This window comes from Cyclospora cayetanensis, unplaced genomic scaffold (genome assembly GCF_002999335.1).
Source record: "Cyclospora cayetanensis isolate NF1_C8 unplaced genomic scaffold, CcayRef3 CcayRef3_contig_152, whole genome shotgun sequence".
NCBI classification, from domain to species: Eukaryota; Apicomplexa; class Conoidasida; order Eucoccidiorida; family Eimeriidae; genus Cyclospora; species Cyclospora cayetanensis.
In genome coordinates, this window is record NW_020312095.1 from 25,785 (window position 1) to 51,086 (window position 25,302).

The following is a 25,302-nucleotide window of genomic DNA, read 5'->3' on the forward strand; positions in this document are numbered from 1 at the left end:
TTCTGCCCACGAGGAGGATGTTTGGTACATGATATTCTATGCATTGTTTTTCTCCTACCGTCCTGGCTCAGCCCATCCTTCAGAGGTTCTGCCACCATGCAACCCATCAGAACGCTGGAAAGCAGCCTTTAAATGAAAGTTTTAACTTAGCTACGTTGTGTATACGGGGAGAAAGCAAGGCCACGGATTGCATCCCCTTAATTGTAGTTGATGGATGCTGCGCGACCCAGTAGCAATCCGTTGACTTGTTCGCAACGGAATAACAAAACGGTACAAAGAGGAACGGGCAAACTACATCATTTCACGGTCTATGTAGCGCTTTGACACTGTCTACTACCCTGGTCATACTAAGAATTAGTAAAGGATTGATGACTTGGTTTGGCTGTTCCTATAACTTACTTCTTGTAGTGTAGCCTTCGCTCACTACAAAAAGACGCAGTGGTGCGTGTATGTGCGGTAATTGCTTTGTACAACTAGATGTGAATGCTGGGAACCGTTGAAGGGTACAGCAACGCCCAATCACTCTAGCAGTCCCTCTGACATGCCAAAATTCTGTGGACCATGCGTAAGGAACAAGGAGGCTTTTGTGATAAAGCACTCAAAACCCCTGTTGATAAGGTTTGTGGCAAGTCTGAAGTTCATTGCCCTCCTAAGCACACCTCGGATAGAATGCTGCAAGTTCGGATAGAGCTCCTAACATCTGGCTTTCCCAGAATCTGCAAAAAAATGGGAGTCTATGGTCTTTTCTGTGGCATCCGCACAAACTCTGGGCATCAGGCGCCTCTGCAGAGTAGCTAGGTTTGTTCGTGTAGAGAAGGGGGATCTGAAAAGATATCAATCTTGAAGTATGTGGTAGACTGCCAATTGTTTATTCTCAAAGCCAGAATTAGAGATGTAGGCGAGTGTCTCAACCGCGTGTCAGAGGGGACTGCACTCGATACGCGCTCTCTGCATGCGAGTTCACCAGTTAACTTCCATACCCAAGTCGATGCATGCTCTCTTCTGCTTTCTTTCCCTTGCACTGGTAAGACGGACTTCGTTCTTCGGCGTGCTCCTCGCAAACTTGTATTCGGCTATTTCAGGAGCAGAGCCAGCAGCACGGCTGGCTTTTCCAGCGATTCTGTTTAAGAGGCGCGGGTCGGCAGCGAAAGTCTCCGCAAATGGCACGGAAACACGGCAACTATGTGGCCAAACGTGCGCCTATCCAAGACAGCATAGGTGCTCCCCATGAGCAAGCCCTCAGATAGGACAAAGGGGACTTTTCTTCAGGAGTCTGCTATGGCAGATGCCTCAACAGCACAACGAAGCAGGGCAGTCCACAGAGCGTTGTTGAACGCAAAGCACTGTCGAGCACTAGGGGCTCCCTATGCTCCAGCGCTGCAGATGTGTGCACTACAACACTGCTCTAGCCACGCGCCTGTTTTATTAAGTGAGGCTGCTGTGACTCTCTGCTGCCTTCTCACCGCTCAACCTTGTGACCTAAATGCTTTAGCCTCCCATGCTTCCCTAGGCACCCGTGCTCCGTGCTTCTATAGGGCTGCGCATGGGAAAGGTATCCGAAACAAATAACCAAATGCTGAGTCGCACAGCTCCCGTACGGCGTATGTGGCAGACTGCTTCTTTTTGCCTTTCCAGTCGGCGCTTCCCGTAGGCCAGTTTTCCCTTTGAATACCTTACCCGCCAGTGTGGTAAAGCGAGCAAGAACTATTATTGGAAATAAGAGCGCGAGAGGGAGGCCTAACGGGTGGGAGGGAGAGGGCCTGCAGGGAATAAGACATGAAGAGACCGAGAGGGCACTGGTAGAAGAGAAGCTTCACAGAAAATGGATTGAATGCATCGCGCGAAGGTAATTCGTCGTAGCAAGACTTTTGTAGAGACCAGCTCAGGATGTGGATGTTGGAAGCTCCAGTACTCAGTAAAAGGGACGCAGAACCGAAGCAATGCTTATCCTTACATCTAAAGGCTCTAACGGCACTGTGATCTTTTCTTCTGAATAAGTCACCCTAGTCTATGCGTTGCACCTTGCGTTTTGCTGCCTCGCGTTAAACTTAGACGGAACTGTACAGGCCGCTGTAGTCGATGTGGCGCCTGCATTGCGCTTGGCCTTCGCAATAACCAGAAAGGCTTCTCAGTCGCTTCTTGTTCAAGTATGCCACCGCTCTACTGGTTCAGGCCGGATGCCCAAGCTAGAGTTTAGAGTGGAGGGAGGGCCCAAGGAACCCGAATGCACTCTCAGTCGCACACAAAAAGACGTGTGCAACCATAATATGTCGCCGGAACTAAGGTACCCCACTTTGGGAGAACGCAAAATTTCAAGAATAGTGACCCTCTACGTGGAAGACCTCAGCAGCACTGGCTTGCTGTATTACGACCCCAGAGTCTTCTCAATGGGGCGCTTTTACAGCTGCAAACTTGATAAGCACCGAAGAACAAGCTATGAAGTTACCCTTCAAGAGAGCTTCCTCCTCTTCCCTTTCGCTTACCTCATATGGCCCTTCCACTGATCTGCAGTGAAGTGAATTCTCTGGCTGACGCGTGTAATCCTTTGGAGCCCGTTCAGCAGCCATCTCACGCGTATGTTTTGCTGCTTTAATGCGTATGTACAGTGTAGCGGACTATTCAACACTTGGGCACTTTGTACTGCGCCCGTGACATCTTTCAATGAGTAAGGGATTAACCTCCTGGTTTGGGCGTGTGCATAAATTATTTGCTGCGTACTACAGTTGCCTGAATACAGATAGACGCAATGTTTCATGCATCCGCGCTGACTGCGTTGTGCAGCTAGCTGTAAAGGCTTTGAGTGCTAAGAGAATGCAAAGCGACCATGGCCTAGCGGTCTCTCCCCCCACTTGTGGAATTCCTTGTACCGAGTTCGAACGTGAATTTCTCAACAGAAAACAAGTGTCAGTGTTGCTGAGAGGTGGCAGAATGGAACGACTGTCAAGGCTGTGGCACTTGTTTGCAAATTTAAATCAGTATTGGGGCGTAGGAGCACTGTTTATGCCTTCTGTATCCGGGAGCAAGCCAATGGTAGGAGGATGAGTTGCTAGAGCTGCGTGCCACGACGTTTAGCGTGCCAGAAAGAGCTAGGCGAAGAAAGTATCTGGCCGCCTCAGCAACGCAGATCTATTCATGCTGGGCATGGTGTAGTTGGAATCGTATTAAGAGAAGCCAGAGCCTTGTGCGGGCCGCTCAGCCGTGCAGTAAAAGAAGGCGAACTCGAGGACGCATATAGTGTTAGTGGCTCCTCAACTTATCCTATTTTGCTCAAGTCCATTGAGTGCTCAGCCTTGAAGCAGCATGAATGGGCGAATTCTCAGGAGCTTCTTGAATCTGCTAAATAGTGAGGAGGTGCCAGCAGGCTGGCCAACTGCTGGTCCTCCAACGCACTGTAGTCAGTTAATCTATGAATTAGCCTCAAGCTGTCTTCTTCGGTATCGGAAACACTTACAATATGATATCGGGCGCCGGGTGGATGTTTTGCTGGGGAAAGGCAAAGTGGAAAAATCTACCAAGGCTTTTGTGCATAACCCGGTATTGCTGCCGGAGGTGGGGTCTGTGCGTCAACTTTGAGAACCTGAAGACGATCAGTGTAGAGAAAAAGTTTCCTGTGTCTCGTACCGGCAAATCTTTTGCAGTGTATGTAGATAAACGATCTATTCGGTATCTGACGATACAGCTGCTTCTCACAATTCCCCATTTACCCTGATAAGAGGAACAACACGGAGTTTTACACGCGCATTCGCAAATTCAACTTGATATGTGCCATTTAGACTTGTCAGTATAGTAGCTGAGCTGCAGCAGCCGGCTAATTGGGAGTCTTAGTGACCCATCCAGGAAGGTCAGGAAGCTGTCCAGATGGACACCGATTTAGTCTTCGACCGAAACATTCAAGACAACCTTAAGCACGTATGGTGCGCATGACAGCCGTTGAGGGCTAAACAATGGTATTTGAAGGCGCTCACGTGTTTTTTTTTATGAGCATGATTGTGTTGCTGAAATTTCGTTCTTCGCTTGCAGATATCGGAGTCAGATCAAGCAAAAACCGAAGTCGAGGATTTGCGTGTATTGGTGCTCCTTTGACTGATCTAATTTAACGACGCTTAAGGGTGATGCCGCAGAAAGGGTGATTAGTTGCCAGCGTACAACTCCGGTCTCTGCGGTGCCTAATCATGGGAGTCATTTCATCGTAACAACCGATGCTAATGACGGAGCAGTGGGTGTTGTTACACCAACAGGCTGCATGCTCTTCAAAGCCCCAAACGGTTGCTCATAATCATTACCGCACAAAACCGAGCAGGGGTCTTCAGTGCAGTAAAAGAATTCCTTGCTGTGTGATGGTGCGTGCAACAATGCTGGCACCATTTGAAGGAGGCGATTTTGCTGTCTCGCCCGACTATCGGGTTTATGGGTACCTCACGAGTAGTCTTTAGAAATTTGGGGTAAGCATAGTGTTGCGTTCTGTCATTGTCGCCTCCTGCAGCACGGCCTTGCAACAAAGTATATGGGAGCAAGCACAAATGTGGTCACCGCAGCCTCTTGAGATGCCTCAGTAACGTACTACTGTGCAGTGCAACCAATTTCGTCTGCAGTAAATCACGGTTCCCGCTAAAACTGCGTTAGCCTTATGCTTACGATACTAATGAATTCGCTGATGTAAGCAAATTCAAAATGGCGAAAGAGCGAAACACCACCATGTGAAGGATGGCCTGCAGTGCTTCAAAATGAAGTATTCATTCCGACTGCGCTTCACGGTGCTTTTCCGCCCAGAGCAATTGGTCGTGTTCTGTCGGACTCCAACTGGGATGCATACCACAGTCATACGACTCCCACGGTCATTCTGGTGACATGCAATGTGTATCACGTACAAGGAATGGGCACCGTCCTCCCTAGAGAGTGAGCAGCTGAAGTCGACAAATGCTTGTGCACCCCACTTTTTGCCAAGCTGTTCTGATCTTGGAAAGATTTAAAGTGGTGTCACCATGGGCTCTATGCTGGGACTGCTGGGGATCAGGTGTGGGTGTCGCTTATCGACTGGCTCAGCACGCATACCCACTTCTATTTTTTGCTCCAGCTGCGTCATGACCCAGGAAATCGCCCAATGTATATTGTCTCACGTCTTGGAGCATCATGGATGTTGCAGGAGTACCATCATGGATAGGGTTCCGAAGTTTATTTCTGCTTCTGTCGTTCTATGTGAGCCACCTACATTTTGATCGAAATATGAATAGTCCGGACAACCCTGGGGCATATGGACAGACAGAACTCACATCGGCACTCTGCTACAATATTTTCAGCTCCTTGTTCGTAAGACTTTGATTGCTTGGCTTGATTTTCTTCCTTGTACTAAGTCGATCTATGATACAACCGTGCAGTAGTCTACCTGTTGCTCTCCCAAATCCCTGGTCTACACTGAGAAGTTCCTCCGGATCGGTTTCTGGACCCAATAATTCAGGGGGATGAGCCACCCTTAGCACTAGAGAGATTCAGAAGAACGCTGGCTAGTGCACACCAATGTATGCAAAAAGCCCAAAAGGCAAGCACGGAGATATGATGGGTGGCAGTTGGCCCTCTGTTTCAGCCTAAGGGTCCTGGTGGATCAGTAGAGTTTACGGGGTGCACAAGGTGGTGCCTAAACAAGGAGGTTTGCGGCCTGGTGGCTAGGACCGTTTGCCGCCCCTAGACGAAGCACTTCTCGGTTTTGCTGGAACAATCTTCCTAACTGCTGGAGGTGCCAAAGCACTATCAAGATTCCTTCCTAACGGTTGCCATCTTCCCAAAGTAAGCACACACTTTTCCGCGCAGGAAAGTGACGTATGCTACAGTGAAGGATCCACAAAGAATGGTGATGGAAATGCTCGACTCTAGGCTGTTCAATGCCGAAAGCATCATAAATAGGGTTTCCTTGACAAATAGGGTTGGGAACACCGAAATCAGTGGCTGACGGAGAACCGATTGCAGGCTTTTGTATCTACGCGAGTTTTTGCGGCCATGTTGGGTTAGCAGCTCTAGTTGGCATAGACGGTATTCCTTGCGTTCCTTGGAACTTGTCCCTCTCCATTGCAAGGTTTGACTAAATACCTACCTTCATTCACGGAAGGTGTGCTTGAAAAGCGGCTATTCTCGTGAAACCTCTATTTATTAGTCATGCGCACGTACTCCGAGGTAGGTCGCCACTGCATTCTTATCTTGTGCCTCTTTTGGGGCCTGGAAATCGATTATGCTGCATGCACCAGATGCACTTGCAAGCAGATACTGTTTCGGCGTGGAAGCACTGCTGAGCTAGTGCGTGCATCTGTGTTCTCGTTGATTTCACCTTGAAGGCTGACACACATGTTTGTTTTCGCATTTGCACTGTTTTTGTGCCTTTGCATACCTGAAGTGTGACGATAGGGCAGGAACTTTTCCGCTGCCGGCATGCAGCGGGTCTCGACGTGCAGCCACAAAACACGATGGTGAATTATTTAACATGGGAGACAGAGACACGGCGAACTACGATACACTTAGACACTTTCGCTACATTAATCATAATTTACTAAAAATTAGTCAGGCATTGACCAACTGCCTCGTGTGTTCGCGTACTCTATTCATTGCCGAGTTCTCTCAACTCGATGCAACTAGGTGCGGTTTCGTGTGTGTGTGTGTAATAGATGCTATGTGCAACTGGCTGTGACTGCTCGGAGTGCCTAGAGGGTGCAGCCACGGCATCCTGGCGGCCCGTTGATATCGGGAAGTGTGAGGGGCGCGAACAGAGCGAAAAGAGTATTTCTAAAGAAAAATACTAGAGAACTTTCTATCAGGTTTATACTAAGTTTCGGTAAAAGTGTTGCCCTACCGAAACTTAGGATGGAAAAATGCAGCTGACTCCCAGTGTCGTTTTCCTTTAATTGGCGTCGCCCTCATTTTTCCCCTGTTTCTTTGCATGGTTTAAGCCCCGTCCCCCTTGCATATGAAGAAGGCCTTTTCTACGCCTGAAGGACTAGCCTGCCGCGTATTTCTGCTGAAAACCCATTTTGGGGAGTCGAATTTTGTGGGAAGTACACCGCGTAAACGGGGGTGCGAGTTAGCACACCGAACGACGGTGTCTCCTTGTCTATTGCAAGGACCGAACTGCAAGGGGGAAAAGGCGTCAAATGTAAAGGCATTATTTACTAAAGGCGCTTGCCACTTTTACGCGGGGGGACCCTTAGAGGCTGTAAAGGCGCCCTCCTCCTTGGGCACTCACAGCCCCACGCGGAAAAAAAAGCAGCCAAAAGGCTTTCACATGCTATTATATGGCGTTTTAATAATAAAAATTAGCACGAGGGTAAGCGTGCACTAGAAACAATAGGGCATGCCCCCGTATTTAGAGTTGCGTGTCTTGTGTGCTGCTCCAGGCGCTCAGTTCAGGCAGCAGCAGCACTGCCACCACTCGTTGCTGCAGCGCCGTTGCGGCGCTTTTGTCGGTAGGGCTTAGAGGGTTACCCAGCGTGCTGCCCGACAGAAATCCTCGTGTTTTATATCCTTCCTTTTCATGCATGCAAGGAGCCCTACCTGTTTTTCCTCTTGACCGCCCGCGTGATTCGCAACAGGCCACACAAACCATGAGTGGGCAGCCAGCAGGGGAGGAGCTGCCATACATCGGCAGCAAGATCTCCTTAATCTCCAGTTCAGACATCCGCTATGAAGGTGAGACAAGTACAACAACCTCTCCGTGGCGAAAAGGTCACGTATTCCTCCCGTACCGTGCCCGAATTCTCTTCCAGGGGGCTGGCCGTCGCCTGCTCGAAGGGCCCCCCCGCTCCAAGGCTTGCCATTGACATGGTTTCCCGTCAATAGGCTAAGTGAATAGTGGATCTGGTTGTGAAGCAGCGCTCTAGCGGGGGATTCGCGACACCTCCATGAGCTGCAGCTACTCCTCGGGGCTCGCATGCACTTCTGGGCATCCGATATCCAGGGAAAGCGTTGCAAGGAAGCTGTAGGACCCTTCTTGGAGGCTTATTAGATGCATTTTAGTTCATGGGATTGTGCTCATTCGTGTCCGGGGGGCTGCCAGTTCATCGGAAAAGTACCCCACCCATGGCCAGCACCCGACTTGCGGGTGTAGGTACTGCATCGCTTGTCATGCCGTATGCGCCATGTGCGTCCGAGACCTCTTTTGTGGGGCTTTCATCTGGGCGTAGCTGAGAGGCAGCGGGCCATTGGAGGGCGGTTATTTGAAGAATAATCCATATGTCGGCAAAGGGGAGGGGAAGGAAGGGACGGGAAGAGAAGGATGCAGCGGTTCGGCGGGGGGATGCAGAGTGACGGCACGGCACCTTTTTTCGGCTGGTATAGAGACTAAGGCACTCTGCTCGAGTGGCTTCGCTGTTTTTTGCGTCCTTGTTGTGTGCTTCACGCGGCATCCTCATTGCTAGATATGTTTCTTACCAGTTCCGCCCTATTTGCATGCGCGTCGTGTGCGTGTTTCCTGATTTCTGTGGGCTTGCCGTCTTCTGCTGGCCCATGCGTTTCGGCGTCTCTTTACCGAATGCTGTGTATTCGCACCCCACACGGTGTGTACTTCTCGTTTCTCCTTTGGATTGCGTTCCTTGTGGTCTCCTCCTGCAGGCATCCTGGATTCCATAGACCCCATAGCGTCCACCGTCTCCCTCCGCTTCGTGCAATCCTTCGGAACTGAGGGGAGGCCTGTGTCCATCCAAGTGCCGCCTTCGACGGACATCTACAACTGCATTGTGTTTCAAGGTGCGTTGGGCAGCATTCTTTGCTGTCTTTACAGCTGCAGGCATAGCGACAGCGCTTACCCGGCACAGTGTGTGTTGTGTGTGTTGTGTGTTGTGTGTGTGTGTTGTGTGTGTGTTGTGTGTGTGTTGTGTGTGTTGTGTGTTGTGTGTGTTGTGTGTTGTGTGTGTTGTGTGTTGTGTGTGTGTTGTGTGTTGTGTGTGTTGTGTGTTGTGTGTTGTGTGTGTTGTGTGTGTGTTGTGTGTGTTGTGTGTGTGCTGTGTGTTGTGTGTTTTTTTCCTGTGGTTGCACTCGGAGGCGTGCTCAGAAACCCCGCCCCGCCGGATTGATTTTTGATTGAAGTTCTTGATAAGAAAGCTGAAGGAAGGCACTGAGAGCGCCTTCCTTCCTGCCTGGCAAGAGACGCGTGCTTCCACGTCCAGGCGTGTCTGTGTGTGTCTGTGTCTGTGCGTGCAGGCAAGCATATCAAGGACCTCACAGTATGCAGCGAGCCGGAGGCTCCCGCTCCCGCCATGGGGGCGTACCCCTCAGATCCGGCTATTGTGAGCATGGACATAGCGGTTCCTTCAGGGCCCCCTCCGCCTCCTGCCTCAGCTCCTCCCCTCCTTCGTGCTGATGGTACAGCGCTGCCCATGCCGCAGACTGCGGCGAGTAATCCGGGGGGAGGCATTTCTGTCTTTGGGGGGATGATGGAGGGTGCTGACAAAGTTGCGGAGCCGTGCTGTCCCCCCGTTTCCCCCCAGACGAGGGGCCCCTCGCAGAGACAGCAGCAGGTGCAGCAGCAGCAGCAGCAGCAGCAGCAGCAGCAGCAGCTGCATCAGCCCCAAGGCCGCGCGCGCCAGGCGAACGGGCAAGGAGGTGCAGGGGCCCCAGTGCAACAGGGGGCCTTTGGAGGCCGCAGCCATGGGGGGCCCTGGGGGGGCCCCCGCGCCTCTAGGGCGAGAGGGGGGCGAGATGGCAGGAGGCCCTCTCGAGGAGAAGCGGGAAGAGGGTGCACTGAGGGGTCTCGCAGTGTTGTGGGGGAACTGCAGGGAAAGCCCAATGCGCAGCTGAAGAGCGAGATGGCTGAGGAGTTTGATTTTGACGCAATGAATAGCAAATTTGAGAAGCCGGGTAAAACGCTCGAGCGTCTCTCTGACAGCATCTCTCTGACAGCATCTCTCTGACAGCATCTCTCTGACAGCATCTCTCTGACAGCATTTCTCTGACAGCATCTCTCTGAGAGTATCTCTCTGAGAGCATCTCTCTGACGGCATCTCTCTGAGAGCATCTCTCTGACAGCATCCTCTGCACCATGCGATTGAGGGTGGAGGACGGACGGCTTGGGCTGCAAGCGTGCAGGATTCGAGGGGTCACCGGATTGGCTTAGGCATTGTTGCAGCGTTTAGCTTAGATGGGCCCTTTCTCCGTCCGTGTGTGTGTGTGGCTTTTAGCGGGTTGGGTAGCTCTTGTGTGTTGTGCAGAGCCGTGCGGTTTTCGCTTGCTTAGTTGTCTTCTCCCTTGGACTGGTATGTGTGTTTTGCTCCTCTGCAGCCACCCTCGACGACAATGCGGAGCTGTTGCCGCAAGTCACCGCGTATGACAAGAACGTGTCATTTTTCGATTCGATTTCCTGCGAGGCGCTCAGCAAGCGGGCGGGGGCTCAGCAGCAGCCAGACTCCCCAAGTGCGCAGGATGATAAGGGCAGGAAAGCGGCTGTACGACAGCAAAACAGAGCGCTAGATGTGGACACCTTCGGAGAAGGCGCTGCACACTACAACCCCAGGCACATGAACGGAAGAAGAGGGGGTCGAGGCAGGAGCAACGGGAGAGGAGGCAGTTCAGCGAATCGTGGAGGCAGGAGTCAGCCAGGCGCACAGCGTACCTGGACACAGCGAGCCAAGCAGTCAGAAGTCGGAAGCTGAGAGCTTTTAGCGGTTGTTTCCGTAGAGATGGGGTGCGAAGGGCGCTCGTAGTATGTATGCCCATAAGTATACATATACTTTCGTAATTAGGGCGCCCACCTATCGTGGCATCCATACCAGCTTGCCTCCGTCCGGAGAGGCCTTGGGAGAAGGATGGATGTGAGTGTGCACGAAGATAGACGGGGCTGCATAGGGGCGGCTGTTGTTTGGTAATTGAGGCGAAGCGCTGCGATGTATAGGAAGCCGCAGTGGTTAGGCCCTGGCATTAGCGTAGCAGCAGGGGGAATGGGAATGCGTGGCGACGCTTCGCAGAAAAAGAAGCGTGCGTGGTTGTGCACACTTCGAGGCTCCCAATGAGGGGCGACTGGGGCAGCGGAGAGGCGGATAACTAGGGCGTCGATGTTTTGCGGATGGATACTCAAACACGCAGTATAGAGGTGCTGAGGGCTGGGGTTAGGCGTTGTGCGAAGGCAGGCCTAGCGGGGGAGGAGTCGTGTCTGCTGGTAACAACCGGGGGACGAACTCGTTGGACAGAGGGGGCACAGAAGATGCTGGTGCTTGCTGCCCCTAGTGAACGCAGCAACAACAACCAAGCTTGCTGTTAGGAGGAGCGGTGAGAGTCATGTGTGGATATGAGGGGCAACAACCCGGGCCCTTCCTCCAGCGGCCGTAGTCGTAGGTGTATATACATACTGCTTTCGTTGGGTCAAGCAGCGGCGGCAATTCTCGTGCACTGTATAAAGAGGCCTGACATTCACCAGATTGGCGATCTGGTATTTCTTGCAGTGCGTTCGTCGCTGCTGCAGGGGACCCCCCAAGTTGTAGAGTGGCCGCTGTAGCGCTCCTTGTGCCTTCTCTAGAGCCTCAATTGGAACTAAGTAGAAAGATTTCGGGTGCTCTCTTCAGGAATCTTTCGCTTCTCCTGCCCGCGGCCCTGACAGTTCCTGACAGAAGGGGAAGGGAGCTGCTAGGGTGCGCGCCGCTGCACTCACTAAAAAACTCCTCAAGCATTCAGCGCTAGCTAGCTGCACGTAGCATCCATCATGCTCACGCAAAAGCATTGCATAGTAGTCAACAGCATTGCGCAACGAATAGGATACTGGAGCATTTGGACTATTCATCAAACGTCTTCTAACTTTAGCTAGGCATAACTTCTGCAACAATACGTGTCTAATGTGTGACTCAGACTGCTCTGGTCGGGGAGCTTTGCTTATATATATATATATATATATATATATATACAATATATGTGTGGTCTGTATGGTGCACATGTATATATATATATGTATATATATGTATATGCGTGACCTGTTATACCGCCTTCTTGGACTGCGCAGCCACGTGCCTCGCCAAGGAATTAGCCATTTAGCAGCGAATAGCCTTAGTGGACGACGTAACATACTCTGCTAAGGAAATGGTGGCATGCGTTGCTTGCTTGGAGTGTCTGTAGAGCGCGAAAGGAGCTTTTCAGCTGCATATCTGCAGGTCGCTGTAAACGCTTTTGCTGTAGATAGGAGGCAGTGTAACAGTTCGTTTGTCGCCTCGTTCCAGGCCCTCACACCCTTGAAAATCCGCCAATGAGTGTAAGGGGGGCGGGAGGGGTGGCGTGCCAATTTAGTCCAGAGGCTGAGAGGGTACAGTTAGGGGGCCCTTCTGAACAGTTTGGTTGGTCGTATGCATGTGTTTGATGGCGCACAGAGGCGTATGCCATGACTTGCCATACTCGCTGGGCCTGCCTGGAAAAGGGTAGCACTCACAGGGGTCTAAGGCAGAGGTAACAAGATCGCATCTGCCCGCGGCAAGAGCTTGCCATTACAAATGCCGCCTAGATGGGGTCCATGGGAGCACAGGTGCAAACAGCTGCACCGACAGGGAAGTCTGGCTCCTGGGGCGCAGCTAATTAGCTCACAAGCACGAACTGCATAGATCCTCCTTGCGGTAATAGCTAGACACACGGCACGCGCTACAGACGACAAGCAAGCCCGAACCAAAGGGGTTACTTTGAGAAGATATAGCGTGCATGCGCTGTACAAAGTGGTCGCTCCATGAAGGAGGGGACATAGCCCCCTTTGGAGAAGGGGGAAGAGCACCTTCTAGGAAAATATAGCTTTCGGGATTGCTCTCTGTTCCGAATTTTAAACCCGACATCCCTCGAGGAAATGTACTTTCGGCCACAGATCGCCAATGTTTCTCTTCAGGGGTTCTTCTTCGGGCCTGCCTATCTACGGTGCAGCTATGCTTTCTACACCTGAGCAAAAGTATCACCCAGGAGGCAAGGTAGGAAGATGGAATTCATTGATTGCGAAATTGCAAGTGCCTTCTTAAATAATTTCATGAGCAGCAGCCAGGCTGTAAAAGCTCCCCGCCAAAACACTGCTAACAAGATGCAAAAAGCGGGTCTAAGAGGGAATTAAAAATGAAGCAAATAGTGCAGTTTGTAGTAAAATAGTAGCTGCTCCTAAGATGATATGCAGCCGACCCCAATCGACAGACGTCACAACAAGAGAAGAGCGCCACCGCATGCAGTGCAGAATTACACTACAAGATATTCCCCTAATTGGGTGTCTTCCTAACTTTCTTCTCGCCTTCTAAATTCGAACTTGCTGATGACTTGAGCAGCAGAGCTCCAAAATCTGTGACTCACGCTCATATGTATTTGCCGTGCGACACCCATTCGTCCCTCTCTTGGTACGGACGACCGCCAGATGGCACTCTTTGAAATGAAAGTTCTGAATGAGCCAGGGCCTTCGAAGCATTGGCATTTGGCGTCATAGCGTGGTCGCTTATACGCCTCGCATGCATACGCACACTCACGCATGCATGCGTCCACACACACATGGATAGTCACAAACGCATACACACACAGTGTTCTTTATACGGGGCTTATCAGGTGGTGGCCTCGAACGCCGGTGGGTAGGCGCTTTCTTCGTGTTTTGAAGTGGAATATCGGCCCCTTGCTGGCTAGCCGTAATTACACAGAGACGATGGACGGAAGCCACTAAATGACAGTGGCCGTGAGGGTGCCTCTCCCTTGGCCAACTGCCCACGCATCAGTTAGTCGTTAAGGGGTCTGCCATAGTAAAGCTCAAAAGAAGCTGATCTTCGGAAGCCATCAAGGGGGCGGCTTCAGCAAAACATCTGTGCGTACTTCAAGGCAGCAGCAGCAGCAGCATGTCTCAGCCACAGGGCTCCATTTCGACGAACTTCGTACAGGAATTTCGTTGCACTCTTGTGACGGGCTTCGTGACGGCGGCTGTTTTTAATCCATGGGACAAAGGTGCTCTTGTTGTGCTGTTGCTCCACCCTTGTCTTTAGTGCAGCATTTTGTTCCTCTCATACCCTAGCAGTGAGCTCCCCTTTCAGGGTGTGGGGGTGGACTCACTCGGCTGGACCTAACTCTCTTCTGTGCTCTCGTGCGCGTGCAATTGCAGCTCTATATCTAAGCGTGAAAGAGGGGAGACCTTTTCTTGCCCCCATCAACTGGCACCTGCCTTTCAGAGGCTTCCTGCGTGCTTTTGTCGCCAGGACTCTCAGCACGGGGTTGTACTTCCCTCTAGGTAAGTAGCGACTGCAGCCGAGACAAAGAAGCGAACGAGCGTTTTCAATCCTCTGGAATCTGTCTGCTGGGTAACAGCGAGCGCTGGTGAAGGTCGGGAGGGGGGAGGAGGGCCCCCATGTGGGAGGGCTGTGTTGTGTAGCGGCAAGAGGCCCCTGTAGAGGCTGCTGGATTTGCTCTGCATGTAGGCTTGCTTGCCTTTGGGGTGTATGCCTGTGTCGCAGAGGCTACGTTCTATTCGCGTCTTCTTCGCAGCAGTGTCTTTGGTGCAACGTCGAGGCAAGAAGGCCTTCGCGCGCCGCAGAGTCTCACGGAATCGGCTAGTCGGCATGAGGGGGGTTTAGGCGAAGAAACGAGACTGGAAGCAGAAAACGCAGCAGCGATCGCTTTGGAAAAAGGGATTTCGAGATACCCAGTCCACAGTGTAAGGTCGACGTGGCAAGGGCCCTCGGCCGGCGGCGGGGCCCCGGGGGGGGGCCCCCCCTGGAGGACCTTCGAAGAAAAGACTTATGAGCGCGTGGCCTTGTTTTGCGCTGGCAACTTGGCGGGGGTTTGCTGCGGCGTGCTGAGCCACCCTTTGACGGTTTTCAAATACGCCATGTGGAACGATAATTGCCGGGGGATCTGTGAAGTTTTCGCGCAGTTTTACGCACAAGGAGGTAAGTCGGAAGGCGTCAGGACAGAGACAGTCCGGGAGGGGAGGGCGAGGTTTGGATCAAGCGTTCTCACAGGGAGAGGCGGGAGGCAGATTTGGAGGCGCTTCACGTTGAGGACGTGTTCTGAATACGCGTTGAGTACGTGTTCTGTATGCGCCTGTGGCGTCTGGTTGCTACCAAACGTTGCCTCGGTGTCTTTTGCGCTAATTGGATGGGGCTGTCGATACACCGCATGGGGGGTCTGCACGCGTTTTGTGTCTCTGCAGGCGCAGCGACGCTTTACCGAGGATTCGTGGCGACTGTGGCTCGCGATAGTTTGTTTGGGGGCGTGTATGCATGTGCGCGTCACCACCTAATGATGCGACGGCCCGAAGCCGCATCAAGAGCCACAAAATTCGCTTCCTCGGAGGGCAATCTGCACAGGCGAGAGTGCCGGTTAGGGGGGGGAGAAGAGGGCAGCACCCTTTTTCACCGCCTCATGTTGAACACTGTAGCTGCCTGCGTCGCTGTAGCGGCCTCGTCTCCCCTCAACTACGTTAAAAACATGCAGCTGGCGGCTTCGCCAGAGTCTCCCCAACCCCGCATGCGCGTGCTGCTGGGGGAGCTGGTCCGTCAAGTTGCAGCGGCCCCGGGAGCGCAGGCTAGGCTGGCAGTTTTGAGTCGAAGCCTTCTTTTGGGGTGGGGCACGCTCCGCGCTGCCGTGGGCATGGCCTTTGGGGCTTTCGTATTCGATTTATGCCGAGAGGAAACCACGATACACACTTAAGGGGGGAGGGACGGGAGACCAACCATCGAAACAGGCGCTGCTTGGGGGCAGACAGACGTGTTTGCCGAATCGATTTTTAATAGCCACTTGTGCGCCCTTAGTGAGGGCACGCACGCGGCGTGCGTTCTGCGCCGAGGGTGGTCTCCGTGCGAAAGGGGCTCCTGTACGAAACCGACCGAATGTCGGGAAATGTGCCAATAACAAGTGCGAGAGGGTGCACCTGCGGCAGTAGTCAGTGTGCATGGCTTCTCCGCCGCATGGTGGGGGAATACACTCGCCCTTAGCATTCATAGAGAGGCAAAAAATGAATACAACAGCCTCTGGCTCTGCAGACGCAGACGTCGAAAAAAGCTGCTGCAGTGCCGTGCCTGCCGCTTCCCCGCTCCGCGCGAACGCGCTTGGGGCAGTGAGAGGAGGCTGGTCTGCCCTTTGCAGTGTCTTGGCCCTGCAGGCATGAGGCACGGCAACCCCCTTGCAGCAGCTTCTAGCCGAATGTAGAAAATACAGACAGAAACTTCAGGCTGTACACGCGTCACTGCCACGCTCTACGCCTGGTGAGGAAGCAGGGGCGTGTACACTCTTTTGAAAACTCGGGGCAGCACGTCTTCTCAAAAGCGTTTCCAGTGTCAGTTTTGCGCGCAGTCTGGCGGCGAACGGGAGTATAGCTACCCTTCAAAGGGCGAGATGCTTAGGGTCCCCAAGGGCCCCTAAGAAGGGGCTGGAAGCAGTCAGGGAGGGCCCGTCGGATGGAAATACAGGATTTCCTAGTATTCCGTGTGCATTCTCCACTCCGTTTCGGCGTAGCAAGCTAGGCGTATAGACTTCTAGCTGGCCCGGGAGCAGCGGCCATGGCGCTGGTATTGCCTTCTTGCTAAGGGCCTAACAGGGGGGCGTTGTAGCGAACACAGCTACACTCAAACTTTTTCCATTACATTGATAATATATCCCTAAGAATTGGTAAAGAATGAACTGCATGGCCACAATTGGTCAAGAACTTATACTTGGCTTGCTTGTTTGAATATCCTATTCGTTGCAGGGTACTGTCAGGTCGATATACAAGAACACGCCGTGTTTTGTACACGTGAGCCAGATAGCGCGTGCAACTGCCTTTAACTGCTCGTGAGTGCTTATAGGGTGCAGCTACGCACACCCTCTCGGTCAAAACATCCCCATTTTCTATAAAGGTTCTATTGGGTCTGCAGTAAAGTGCCGTCCTGCACACACAGGCGCTGCCGAAGGTTGCGTCTTAAGACTGCTGTCGCGAGTCCCTGGAAGAGGAGGCGGGGGTAAGAAAGTCGAATTCCATCACTCTGTGTGCAAGAGCAGTCAAGACACACATACAGGAGCGAAAAGTGACAAAACTCCCGCATGGGTGTTGTGCTATGCTGTGCGGCTGCATGCGTAGAAAGTTGTGCGCCTCAAGGCGTCATAAGATTTGCCAAAATAAAAATACCACGCTTGCAGAGGAACAAAAACGGCTGAGAATTATTTTGGAAAGAGGTCCCTCAAACAGCGGCGCTACATACAGAGTCGCACGCATGAACGGGCGCCGCTTGGGGTGTTCAGACACCTTGGACACAAGGGCCGTCTTCCCTACCGGAAACGCCGTCCACTAGAATCGATGAAGAACGCGCGACCTGCGGAAATCGAAATCGAGCAGAGGCTCAAAAGTAGTGGCAAAAACATCACAAACAAACACGAAACCCCGAGCGCCTCCTCGCCGCCTGCGCTTCATAGCTAGCAGTCGCGAAGCAGCGCACACATGGGAATCACTTGTCGCACCTAGTTCGTCTCGGACTATTGGAGGCTGCAGTCTGTCCGCCTGCCGCGCACGGCTCCTGCGGGCAGATGCACAGGGAAGCGTGTGGAGGGAGGAAGCCTTGAATATGCGGCTTCGAAGCGGAGAGCTCCCAGCTACACAACACGACTTCCCCCCCACCCCACCCCGCGGCTGGCCTTTTGAGGAGGGCGGGGCCCCGCCTCCCCCCGTAGAGCGCTGGGGTGTACGTGGGGCCGGGAGGAGGCAACGAAGAGAGGCAACTCACATGGCCAGCTTATAAAGCACAAAAAAGAGGACCGCAGGCACCACTAGCAGCGGCAGTGCCCGCAAAAACGCAAACGCGGGAGAAAAGTGGTAGGCAGTTTCACCTCCAGGGGCCCTCGACCCAGGGCCCCACTTCTCTGAACGCCCTTCGGCCCTCTGGCGCTGCAGCAAATCACACGTCTGCAGCGAGCGCCGAATCGAGGGCCTCTGGTTAATCTGTGGGGAGAGAGTAACACCTTCGACTCAGATGCATCGCGAAATCCTTACCACCTCCCGCTGCAGCGGCGGGAAGGCAGCCCAGCAGGGAACCCCCGCTACAGCTGGCTCAAAGTCTCGAAGCACAAGAGACAGTCAGCCCCCCAAAGTGTGCCTCCAGAAACGCAGATCCGCCTCAATCGCATGCAAAGGCTTGCAAAGCCACACGCTACAGAGCCTTCAGGAATGCCCTAGCGGCTCGTCACGGCCGCATGCAAGGCAAGGCCACGCAGGCGGCCGTGTGAAGCGCATGCCAACGACACGCATACACGCACATACGCATACATATACGTGTGCGTATGTGCATGCATATCAGAGAAGACATCGACGCACCTTCATGGCCCTCCACGCCATTTCCTTCTCTCTGCGGATCTGTTCGACTTGTCGCCAAAACTCTTCGCCTACTTCATCTTGTCCAACGTGCCATGCGTCGGCGGGGGGCCTCTGAGAGGCATCTCCTCGGCTCTCGGTGTCTTTCGCCGCTTCAGATGGCAGTCGAGCATCGTACTCCTTCTTCTTCAGCGGATCGGACAGCACCTCGTACGCCTGAGTGACCTCTCTGAAAAGCCTTTCCTTCTGCTGGCGCCTTGGGCAGTGCTGGTTGGCGTCTGGATGCAGCTCCTTGGCCTTGCGCAGGTACGCTGTGCGAATCGCGCGTGGACTGTCGGCGGGTGACACCCCCAAGAGTCGATAAAAATCCTTCTCATGCCCAGAGACGCCAGTGGCAAACTGCCGCCCACCCCCGTTCCATCGGTGCAGACCGACGCGGGAAGAGGCTCCCGGAGCTTGCCCTTCAAGTCCAAAGAGACGGACGCTGCTGCCTTTCGTGAGCATCCAAGAGCTCCTAAAAGCCCCCAGCGCAGTGCCCGTCCATCTACGCGTGCTGCTGCATCGAACGCCAAAGAACGAAATTCCCCTGCAGACTCGCGGGAGGGCTAAGTGGGCAAGAGCTGCCGTTGCGCGAGAACTTAGATACACAGATGTTCGAATTTTGAATGTCTGGGGCTGCATGCAATTGCAAAGCGCACATGCCCCGGAAGAGGCCAGGCCACTGCAATGCGCATTCACGCGTGTCGCCGGCGCTGCCAGCCTCATCGCGCACCCACAACGCCCACTTTGCAGCGACAGATCGCTTTGGAGGCAGCTTCTGCCGAGAGGCTTTGAGCGCCTCCTGAATCTCCCAGCGTCACCACCTCTCCAGGGAGGCGTGCGCGGTGCCTTATGGGGGCTGCAGAGCCTAGCCTGGACCACACGAGGCAGGCGGCTTCATTGGAGCGGCAGACGCTCCATGCGCGTTCCGCCGATTTTGCCAAAGCCACAGTGTGGTGCCTGCCGAGCGACGCTCTGGCGCGGTGTACATACACCTGGAGCTGAGAGGGCCGCTTCCCTCGGAGTCACGGGCGACTACGTTTTAAGCTACTGGGCTTTCCACGGCTAAAGAAGCGGAAAAAGTGGCACTGAGGCTTTCAAGACATGCGACAAACCGCAATTACATGGAAGAAAGTGAGGAAGGAAGGAGCCGAGGAGGCGGTGGACGGGAGGAAACCCCTGCAGGGCGCCCAAGCGGAAATAATCTGCTCTTGCGAAGAAGGCACCGAAAACAGTCCTATGAGAACAAGCAGAAAAAGAAGAGACACATGAGCCCTGCAAAGCATTCGGCGAATAAGAATGTCATGATCATCCCGATACGATCCGTTGCTCTGCGTCAGTACCGCGTCGTGTGCATGCAGCCGACACTCAAACAAGGCATTATAGGGGGGTGGCGCTAGCAGAGATGAGAGCCTCCCCTCCCTTGTGGCTGCTCTGAGCAGCACATATCTTTGAGTTATCTATTATACTCATGAGCAGAACCTAGTTTTCCCTGGTTCACCGGCATATGGGAATTTCTGCACAGATGCCCTGTCCAGGTTACACCCGGCCCCCGCCCTTTAGCACCAGTCTCCCCAGATATTTCACCTTCCAGCTCCCTTCCTTTGACTCCTTCCGTGCCAAACTACCGACCCTTTTCGCCGGTCTTACAGGATCTGCGACTTCGGTGGCTTCAAGCAGTTTCCCGCGTCCGTTGAGCGTCGCTGTTTGCACAGGAAGCCTGTACAGTAGTAGGCTCCTGGGGTGTTGCAGAGTGTTTTAGCCGGCGCAGCCTACGCCGCCGTTCCCCTGCAGACCACTGCCTAGCACGCAGCCCACACTAGCTCCCTGAGGGCATGTTAAGGCACAACGTGCTCCTGTTGACTGCATGCAACAGCACTCCGTAAACACCTGAGACGGATCGGCATGGGAGCAGGGCTGGAGGCGGGGGGACAAGGAACAGAGGCTGCCTCCAGCCTCGTTGGCTCATGGGTGTCGAAAACAAGCCTACACGGGAGCCCTCGTTCCAAGGGAAGCCTAGACCTGCCTGAGTGTCTTAAAAGTGTCTCTCCACGGGAAAGGCCTTCCAGAGCCTTTTGTTGATGGCAGGAATTTCTCCGGGAGCAGCAGCTGCTGCAGCTGCAGCAGCTGCATCTGCGCCGCTGTTGGTATCCTGCGACTGCTCCCCAGTGGTGGATTATCCTGCGAAGGCATTCGAGGAGCTGCTGCACGGCTTCCCAGATAATCCGGTTGGTGGTTCGGGTGTTTCAGAGACCTGCTACTGCACAGGAAGCGTTTCGCCATGCTTAGGGCGGCCTGTAGGGTCTGCCGCTGAGCCGCTGCTGCTGTTGCTGCCTCTCTGCGCGGCATGCGCCTCAGCTTCTGCATGCAGCAAGGCGGAGTGTACAGCCTCGAGTCATGTGAGCGCTGGTTCTGCGTTGCAGCTCTCGAGCAGCGAAGGAAGAAGCGTCGCTACGGCAGGGGCGGAGAAGGGCCCCTCAGGGGGCAGCCTTCACTGCTCTTGTCAGGCCTGCGCGTCGTCTTTGCTGTTGCTGCTGCTGCTGCGCCTTGGCGTGCGCAGCCTTTGCGCTGCACCGGCTGCTAACGCAGTTTTGTTCTGTGGAACTTGCGATGAGCCGCATAGGCAGCGCCGCTTTTTTCACAGGCTCCTCTGCGCAGAGAGCGAGTGGCCTTGGTTCGACATGAGGGGAAGGGAGGAGAGGGAGGCCCTAAGAGGGGGCCCCTGCAAGCGCCCTTCGGGGGCACCCCTACGGCTCGCTTCGAGGAGAGAGGAATATTCAGCGCTCAGCAGAATCGGCTACAAGCTCCTGCCGCACGAAGGCGACTCTCTGGAGAGGCCTCCGGGAGCTGGGAATGTGAGAAGTCCGCTAGATGCCAGCGGCCTAGCGGTGCAAATTTCCGACTCGCTTCGCTCCCCGGAAATTTGCACGCAAGCACCGCCTCTGCTGCGCTTTCTGACGGAGCTGCCTGAGGCGCTCAACACGCCACCAGGCCTTCTGATGCTGTTGCAACCCTCGCGCTGGCTGCGTCCAATAGAGCGCCTGGGGCCCTGCAAACTCTTAGCTCTGCAGCAGCTCACGGACAAGAAGCGTTTCGGCCTGTTTCTCTCGCTCGTGGTAAGGGCAGCCGCCGCTGCCGCTCCTCGCAGTACGAGCGCCGCTGCCTCAAGCGAAGGGGGGGAGGGGCCCTCCAGCAGCAGCAGCGGCAGGGGGCCCCCCCCAGGTGAAGGGCGGAGCCACCGTTCCGTGCCCGGCCGTGCCGTTGTTGCCGAGGCCTTTCTTTGTTGCAGCCGCTGCTGCTGGCGCTGTGGCGGGCTTCAGCGTGTAACGGCTCGCGGCACTGTAGCGCTGTGCTGCTGCCTGGAGCAGTCTGAGTGGCTGTCCATGCTTCGCAGCCGGTTTGCATACATCCTCCTGCTTTTCTACGGGGTCTTGGGGCCTTTTGAGGGGCTGGATGGCGACGTGCGAGCCGGCTCTTCTGCTGACCCCTCCGTTCCCAGCGGCTCTGCTGCGCTTATGGTTGCCGATATATCGCATGCCGGTACGGAGACTGGCTAGAGACAGAGACGCGCGAAGAAGGCTCGTTGCGTCCTCTCTCTTTGCACCCGCCACGCCGTGCGGTACAGCCCAGCGGGGCCTGCTACACTGAATCAGCGCAGGCTCCTCGCCTGCGGCTGTACTAAAGGCGACCCCGCAGTGCATGCACACGCAGGTACCACCCAAGTGGCAACGCGCGCTCTACTGCGTTCCGGCTACTCGCTACCTAGACACTCCCTACCAGCTCGACGGCAGCTAGCTAGTCCGCCGGCACGCAGTAAGTAAGCGCTTCGATGCCCGTTGCTTCAAAGAGGGGCCTCAAGAAAATTTGCAAAAGATGGCGTTTTCGTTAGAAAAGGCAGAAGGTCGCAGGCTGCCCCAACTGTGCAGTTAAAAGGATGCTCAGTAGGGACTTGCTCCTGCGGTCTGCCGGCTGGCCACTTTACTGGCGGCGGGGTCACCGTCCATCGTTGTGCCACGCTGCGCAGAGCAGCATGACGCAGAAGCAGAAAGAAGGAGGCTGCCAAATGCGCAATATTTGCAGTGGCACGCAGCCGTGAATACTGCAGCGCTTCATGATATCTATATAAAAAATATACATATTGCACGGTTGCAGTTTTCCGCAAACTAAGCACCACCAACGCGGCCTCATGATCGCTGCCCTCTTACCTGGCGCCACGCGCACACACGTCCATCTTCACCGCAAGTGAGGAGCCCTAGGCCGCTTCCTGCAGCCCCCATCACATTGATTGCGCCCCTGAGGCACACAGCAAGGTCGCAGTGTTGGCATGATCGCATCATTGTTATTGACACTGAGCAAGTGCAGGGAAGCCTGCCTTATGTATAGGTTGAAAAAGAGGACCCCCCTGATGCCAACGCTTTCCGTTTCCACGCTGTCATAGGCATACAAACGAACTTCCGGCAGTCGGAGAATGAGCAAATGCTGCAAATTGGGAATGCCAATATGCTTGCAGAATATGCTTGCAGACCCACAATGAGGGCAAACGACAAGGACCATGAAGCAATGCACTTATTTGTATTGTTCATAAAATGCAGAATATCTCCTACAGAGGAGGAGGCCTTACCGAACTACGCCTGTGTGACCGCCAGCCTGCAGGGCCCCGCTGCCCGCAGGGGCGCTCTGGCGGCCCTGTGAGAGGCCCTTCTGCTTGAACGTCGCTGCCTGCTCGATGCCGTCCAGGTTTGCATGCAGCAGAACCAACTGTCCAGACACCGAGCCTGGGAAGCCAAGCCCCACAACGGCATTCACGGCGGCCCCTGATTCTAGAGCGAGTAAGCGAAAACTGCCGGAATCGCGAGACAGGCCAGCCCAAGCACCCCATAGGAAGGTCTCACACCCTGTCCTTCCAAGAGGGCACCCAGAATCGGCGCATGTTCCTCCTGTGCCCCTGATTCGTTGGCAGTTTCAGCTTACCTGCAAGGATGAAGAGGCGCCCCAATATTTGGTCATAGAACACGTCCACTACGTATCCGCTGCTGTCGCCTTCCCGAATTTGCGGGTGGCTGCGAACAGAGAGCCACTCCGCTCTGCGCTGTACAGACACTCCATCAACGGCGCCACTGCTGCAGTACGTGTCGAGGCCGTTTACCTGCCACAGGCCCACGTCTTCCATAGCGCTGCGGATGCAGATGCACGAGGCAGCAGGGCCTAAAATACTCAAACCCTTGACCGCCCTTTCCTGGGAGAAACACGCCACCAAGGCGGTGTCCTCACTGCTGCTGAGGGAGGAGGCTGCATCCGACACGCAAACCAGCGAATCCTCCCCACCTGATACAAGCAGATTGGGGTACAAAGGATGGAATTGCAGGGCCATGACATAGTCCCCGTGCACCTGAAGGTCCCACAACAGGCGCCTTCCCCCCTTCTTGCTGCGAGGACGCCCTCGTGCAGACGCATCCGTAGCCCCTCTCGCGGCGTCTGTACAGACAGCGCGGAGGTCGTATCCCTTGACAAAGCTCTTGAAGGAGGCAGCAATCACCTGATCATCCCCTCGAACTGCCAGAGCCCACATGTCCGCTTCTCTGCTGCCAGCAGGTGCAATCTGCACGGTGGCCGTCGCCGTGAACGGATCTGCCTTGCCACCAAGCTTCTCCCGAAAATCCCACAGCTTGACCGCTCCATCTTGAGCACACGTAACCAGCACGTAGCTGTTGTGGTGTAGGAAAGAGCAGCTCGTGACAGGCGCAGTGTGCGCCCCCGCTACGGTGCATGTACACTGGAGCGTATTCGCATCGATAAGCGCCAAAGTGCTCGCCGCATCGATGCAGCAGACGTCCGTAGAAAGGCCACTCCCAACAATGTGCTGCAAACACGGTGGCTGGACGTTAGCACTGGCGCACCGGCCCCGAGTCGGCAGATGCTCGCTAAGGTCAAGAATGCCAACCTGTTCTATCACGGGGAGAAGCTTCATGTCACCACGACCCCGTCGTACAGGTCCACAGCCCTCCACTTCGGGGACGCAGAAAGACGAGAACGCGCTCATTTGCACAACAGGTGCAGGAGAGAGGCAGTAGAAAGAACGGCCGAAGGGGATGCGCGGCGAGGTAAGGCACCCTGCTGGGTTTTTTGAAAATACAGGGGTGGTGGTGACACACGGTTGCTGTGGCAGGCTGGTGTATCTCGATTGCTGGGAATGCGTTGCTGAACGTGGGATCGACGTAAACCTACATCCTAGGGGGTAGGGAGGAGGAGGCAAGCAGAGGGAGGCGGGGGGGCGCGTTGTGACAGGGATGGCCAACCAAGTGTCTTTGAAGAAACACTATGCTCCTTCCCTTTCTAGAAGAAAGAAGCGTGATGATACGAAGGGACAGCCGACTTGGAAGCGGGTGCAAAAGTGCAAAGCCTGGGAACTGCGGCTTTGCAAGCTACAAGTCTTGCTTCAAAACAATGGCGATTGAAGTAACAAACGGGCTGCAATGGGATAGACGAGTAGGCGGCTGGTATACAGAAATGAAAATTATGGAAGCCACTGTTTTGAAAGCGATAAACTCCGCTGCAATGCAGCGACGATTCAAAGGTAGAGCACTGGAACCTAGGCCAAATCCAGGGCTCTTCACTCCACTAGCCCCTGCTTTCGAGCACTAGAGCTGCAAAATCTTGTGGCTGGCAGCCTTGCAAAACCACAGGCGCCTGTTACAGAGAAATGAAAGCATGAAGAAATCCAGCGCAGTGGACGACGACACGCACTAATTCGCCCTTAGCTCTACGTGCCTTCTTCCGGTCGTTCTTAAGCACATACTTAGCTTTGTTCCTTCAAGTACCAGAAACTTAGAAACAACATAGGAAGGCTTGTATATTGTCTGCTGCTGCCCGGGGGGGAGAGCGGCCCGATTGTGCCTGCCTTCGCGCGCACCTTGACTGCAACTGGCCAGCGAATAATCGGCACGAACGAAACGCAGCTACCGCATTTTTGCCTCGTATTATTGTGCGTGAAATCTACGCAGAAGATTCCAGGCGTGCGAGAACTGAGCGAG

General features: G+C 54.3%; 5 protein-coding genes across 5 annotated transcripts; 3 read left to right on the forward strand and 2 right to left on the reverse strand.

Annotated features, from left to right (window-relative positions):
• Positions 1 to 7,583: 7,583 nt before the first annotated feature.
• On the forward strand, positions 7,584 to 10,625 carry LOC34624298 (protein LSM14 homolog B). The gene is made up of 5 exons (XM_026336891.1): positions 7,584 to 7,668; positions 8,590 to 8,724; positions 9,178 to 9,487; positions 9,683 to 9,834; positions 10,255 to 10,625. Exons 1-5 carry the CDS (start codon positions 7,584 to 7,586, stop codon positions 10,623 to 10,625), a joined length of 1,053 nt encoding a protein of 350 aa, XP_026192676.1.
• Positions 10,626 to 13,796: 3,171 nt separating this feature from the next.
• LOC34623181 lies at positions 13,797 to 15,603 on the forward strand. The gene is made up of 4 exons (XM_026336892.1): positions 13,797 to 13,902; positions 14,057 to 14,182; positions 14,343 to 14,975; positions 15,110 to 15,603. The coding sequence occupies exons 1-4, from the start codon at positions 13,797 to 13,799 to the stop codon at positions 15,601 to 15,603; spliced, it is 1,359 nt and encodes a 452-aa protein (XP_026192677.1).
• Positions 15,604 to 16,849: 1,246 nt separating this feature from the next.
• LOC34623182 lies at positions 16,850 to 18,997 on the reverse strand. The gene is made up of 6 exons (XM_026336894.1): positions 18,411 to 18,997; positions 18,232 to 18,344; positions 17,649 to 17,784; positions 17,386 to 17,441; positions 17,201 to 17,240; positions 16,850 to 16,913 (listed from the first exon to the last, which is right to left on the reverse strand). The coding sequence occupies exons 1-6, from the start codon at positions 18,995 to 18,997 to the stop codon at positions 16,850 to 16,852; spliced, it is 996 nt and encodes a 331-aa protein (XP_026192679.1).
• A 378-nt stretch (positions 18,998 to 19,375) lies between these two features.
• On the forward strand, positions 19,376 to 21,828 carry LOC34623183. The gene is made up of 2 exons (XM_026336895.1): positions 19,376 to 19,520; positions 20,660 to 21,828. Exons 1-2 carry the CDS (start codon positions 19,376 to 19,378, stop codon positions 21,826 to 21,828), a joined length of 1,314 nt encoding a protein of 437 aa, XP_026192680.1.
• A 284-nt stretch (positions 21,829 to 22,112) lies between these two features.
• On the reverse strand, positions 22,113 to 24,311 carry LOC34623184 (WD repeat-containing protein 89). Its single transcript, XM_026336896.1, has 4 exons — positions 23,243 to 24,311; positions 22,893 to 23,046; positions 22,477 to 22,564; positions 22,113 to 22,370 (listed from the first exon to the last, which is right to left on the reverse strand). The coding sequence occupies exons 1-4, from the start codon at positions 24,309 to 24,311 to the stop codon at positions 22,113 to 22,115; spliced, it is 1,569 nt and encodes a 522-aa protein (XP_026192681.1).
• Positions 24,312 to 25,302: the final 991 nt, after the last annotated feature.

Excerpts from the sequence above, each read along its gene's own strand:
- LOC34623184 (XM_026336896.1), bottom strand. The coding sequence starts at position 24,311 with ATGAGCGCGTTCTCGTCTTTCTGCGTCCCCGAAGTGGAGGGCTGTGGA. Across the intron at positions 22,565-22,892 it reads GGTCACACAGGCGTAGTTCG|GGGCGCAATCAATGTGATGG; the intron begins GTAAGGCCTCCT and ends TGTGTGCCTCAG. Across the intron at positions 22,371-22,476 it reads GTGTGTGCGCGTGGCGCCAG|TATTCACGGCTGCGTGCCAC; the intron begins GTAAGAGGGCAG and ends GAAGCGCTGCAG.
- LOC34623181 (XM_026336892.1), top strand. The coding sequence starts at position 13,797 with ATGTCTCAGCCACAGGGCTCCATTTCGACGAACTTCGTACAGGAATTT. Across the intron at positions 14,183-14,342 it reads GGGGTTGTACTTCCCTCTAG|AGGCTGCTGGATTTGCTCTG; the intron begins GTAAGTAGCGAC and ends AGGCCCCTGTAG. Across the intron at positions 14,976-15,109 it reads GTGTTCTGAATACGCGTTGA|CGACGCTTTACCGAGGATTC; the intron begins GTACGTGTTCTG and ends CTGCAGGCGCAG.
- LOC34624298 (XM_026336891.1), top strand. The coding sequence starts at position 7,584 with ATGAGTGGGCAGCCAGCAGGGGAGGAGCTGCCATACATCGGCAGCAAG. Across the intron at positions 8,725-9,177 it reads CAACTGCATTGTGTTTCAAG|GCAAGCATATCAAGGACCTC; the intron begins GTGCGTTGGGCA and ends CTGTGCGTGCAG. Across the intron at positions 9,835-10,254 it reads TAGCAAATTTGAGAAGCCGG|CCACCCTCGACGACAATGCG; the intron begins GTAAAACGCTCG and ends GCTCCTCTGCAG.
- LOC34623183 (XM_026336895.1), top strand. The coding sequence starts at position 19,376 with ATGCGACAAACCGCAATTACATGGAAGAAAGTGAGGAAGGAAGGAGCC. Across the intron at positions 19,521-20,659 it reads AAACAGTCCTATGAGAACAA|CCTCGAGTCATGTGAGCGCT; the intron begins GCAGAAAAAGAA and ends CGGAGTGTACAG.
- LOC34623182 (XM_026336894.1), bottom strand. The coding sequence starts at position 18,997 with ATGAGGCTGGCAGCGCCGGCGACACGCGTGAATGCGCATTGCAGTGGC. Across the intron at positions 17,241-17,385 it reads AATAGTCCGAGACGAACTAG|GTCGCGCGTTCTTCATCGAT; the intron begins GTGCGACAAGTG and ends CGATTTCCGCAG. Across the intron at positions 16,914-17,200 it reads TCTAGTGGACGGCGTTTCCG|AGTGATGGAATTCGACTTTC; the intron begins GTAGGGAAGACG and ends TCTTGCACACAG.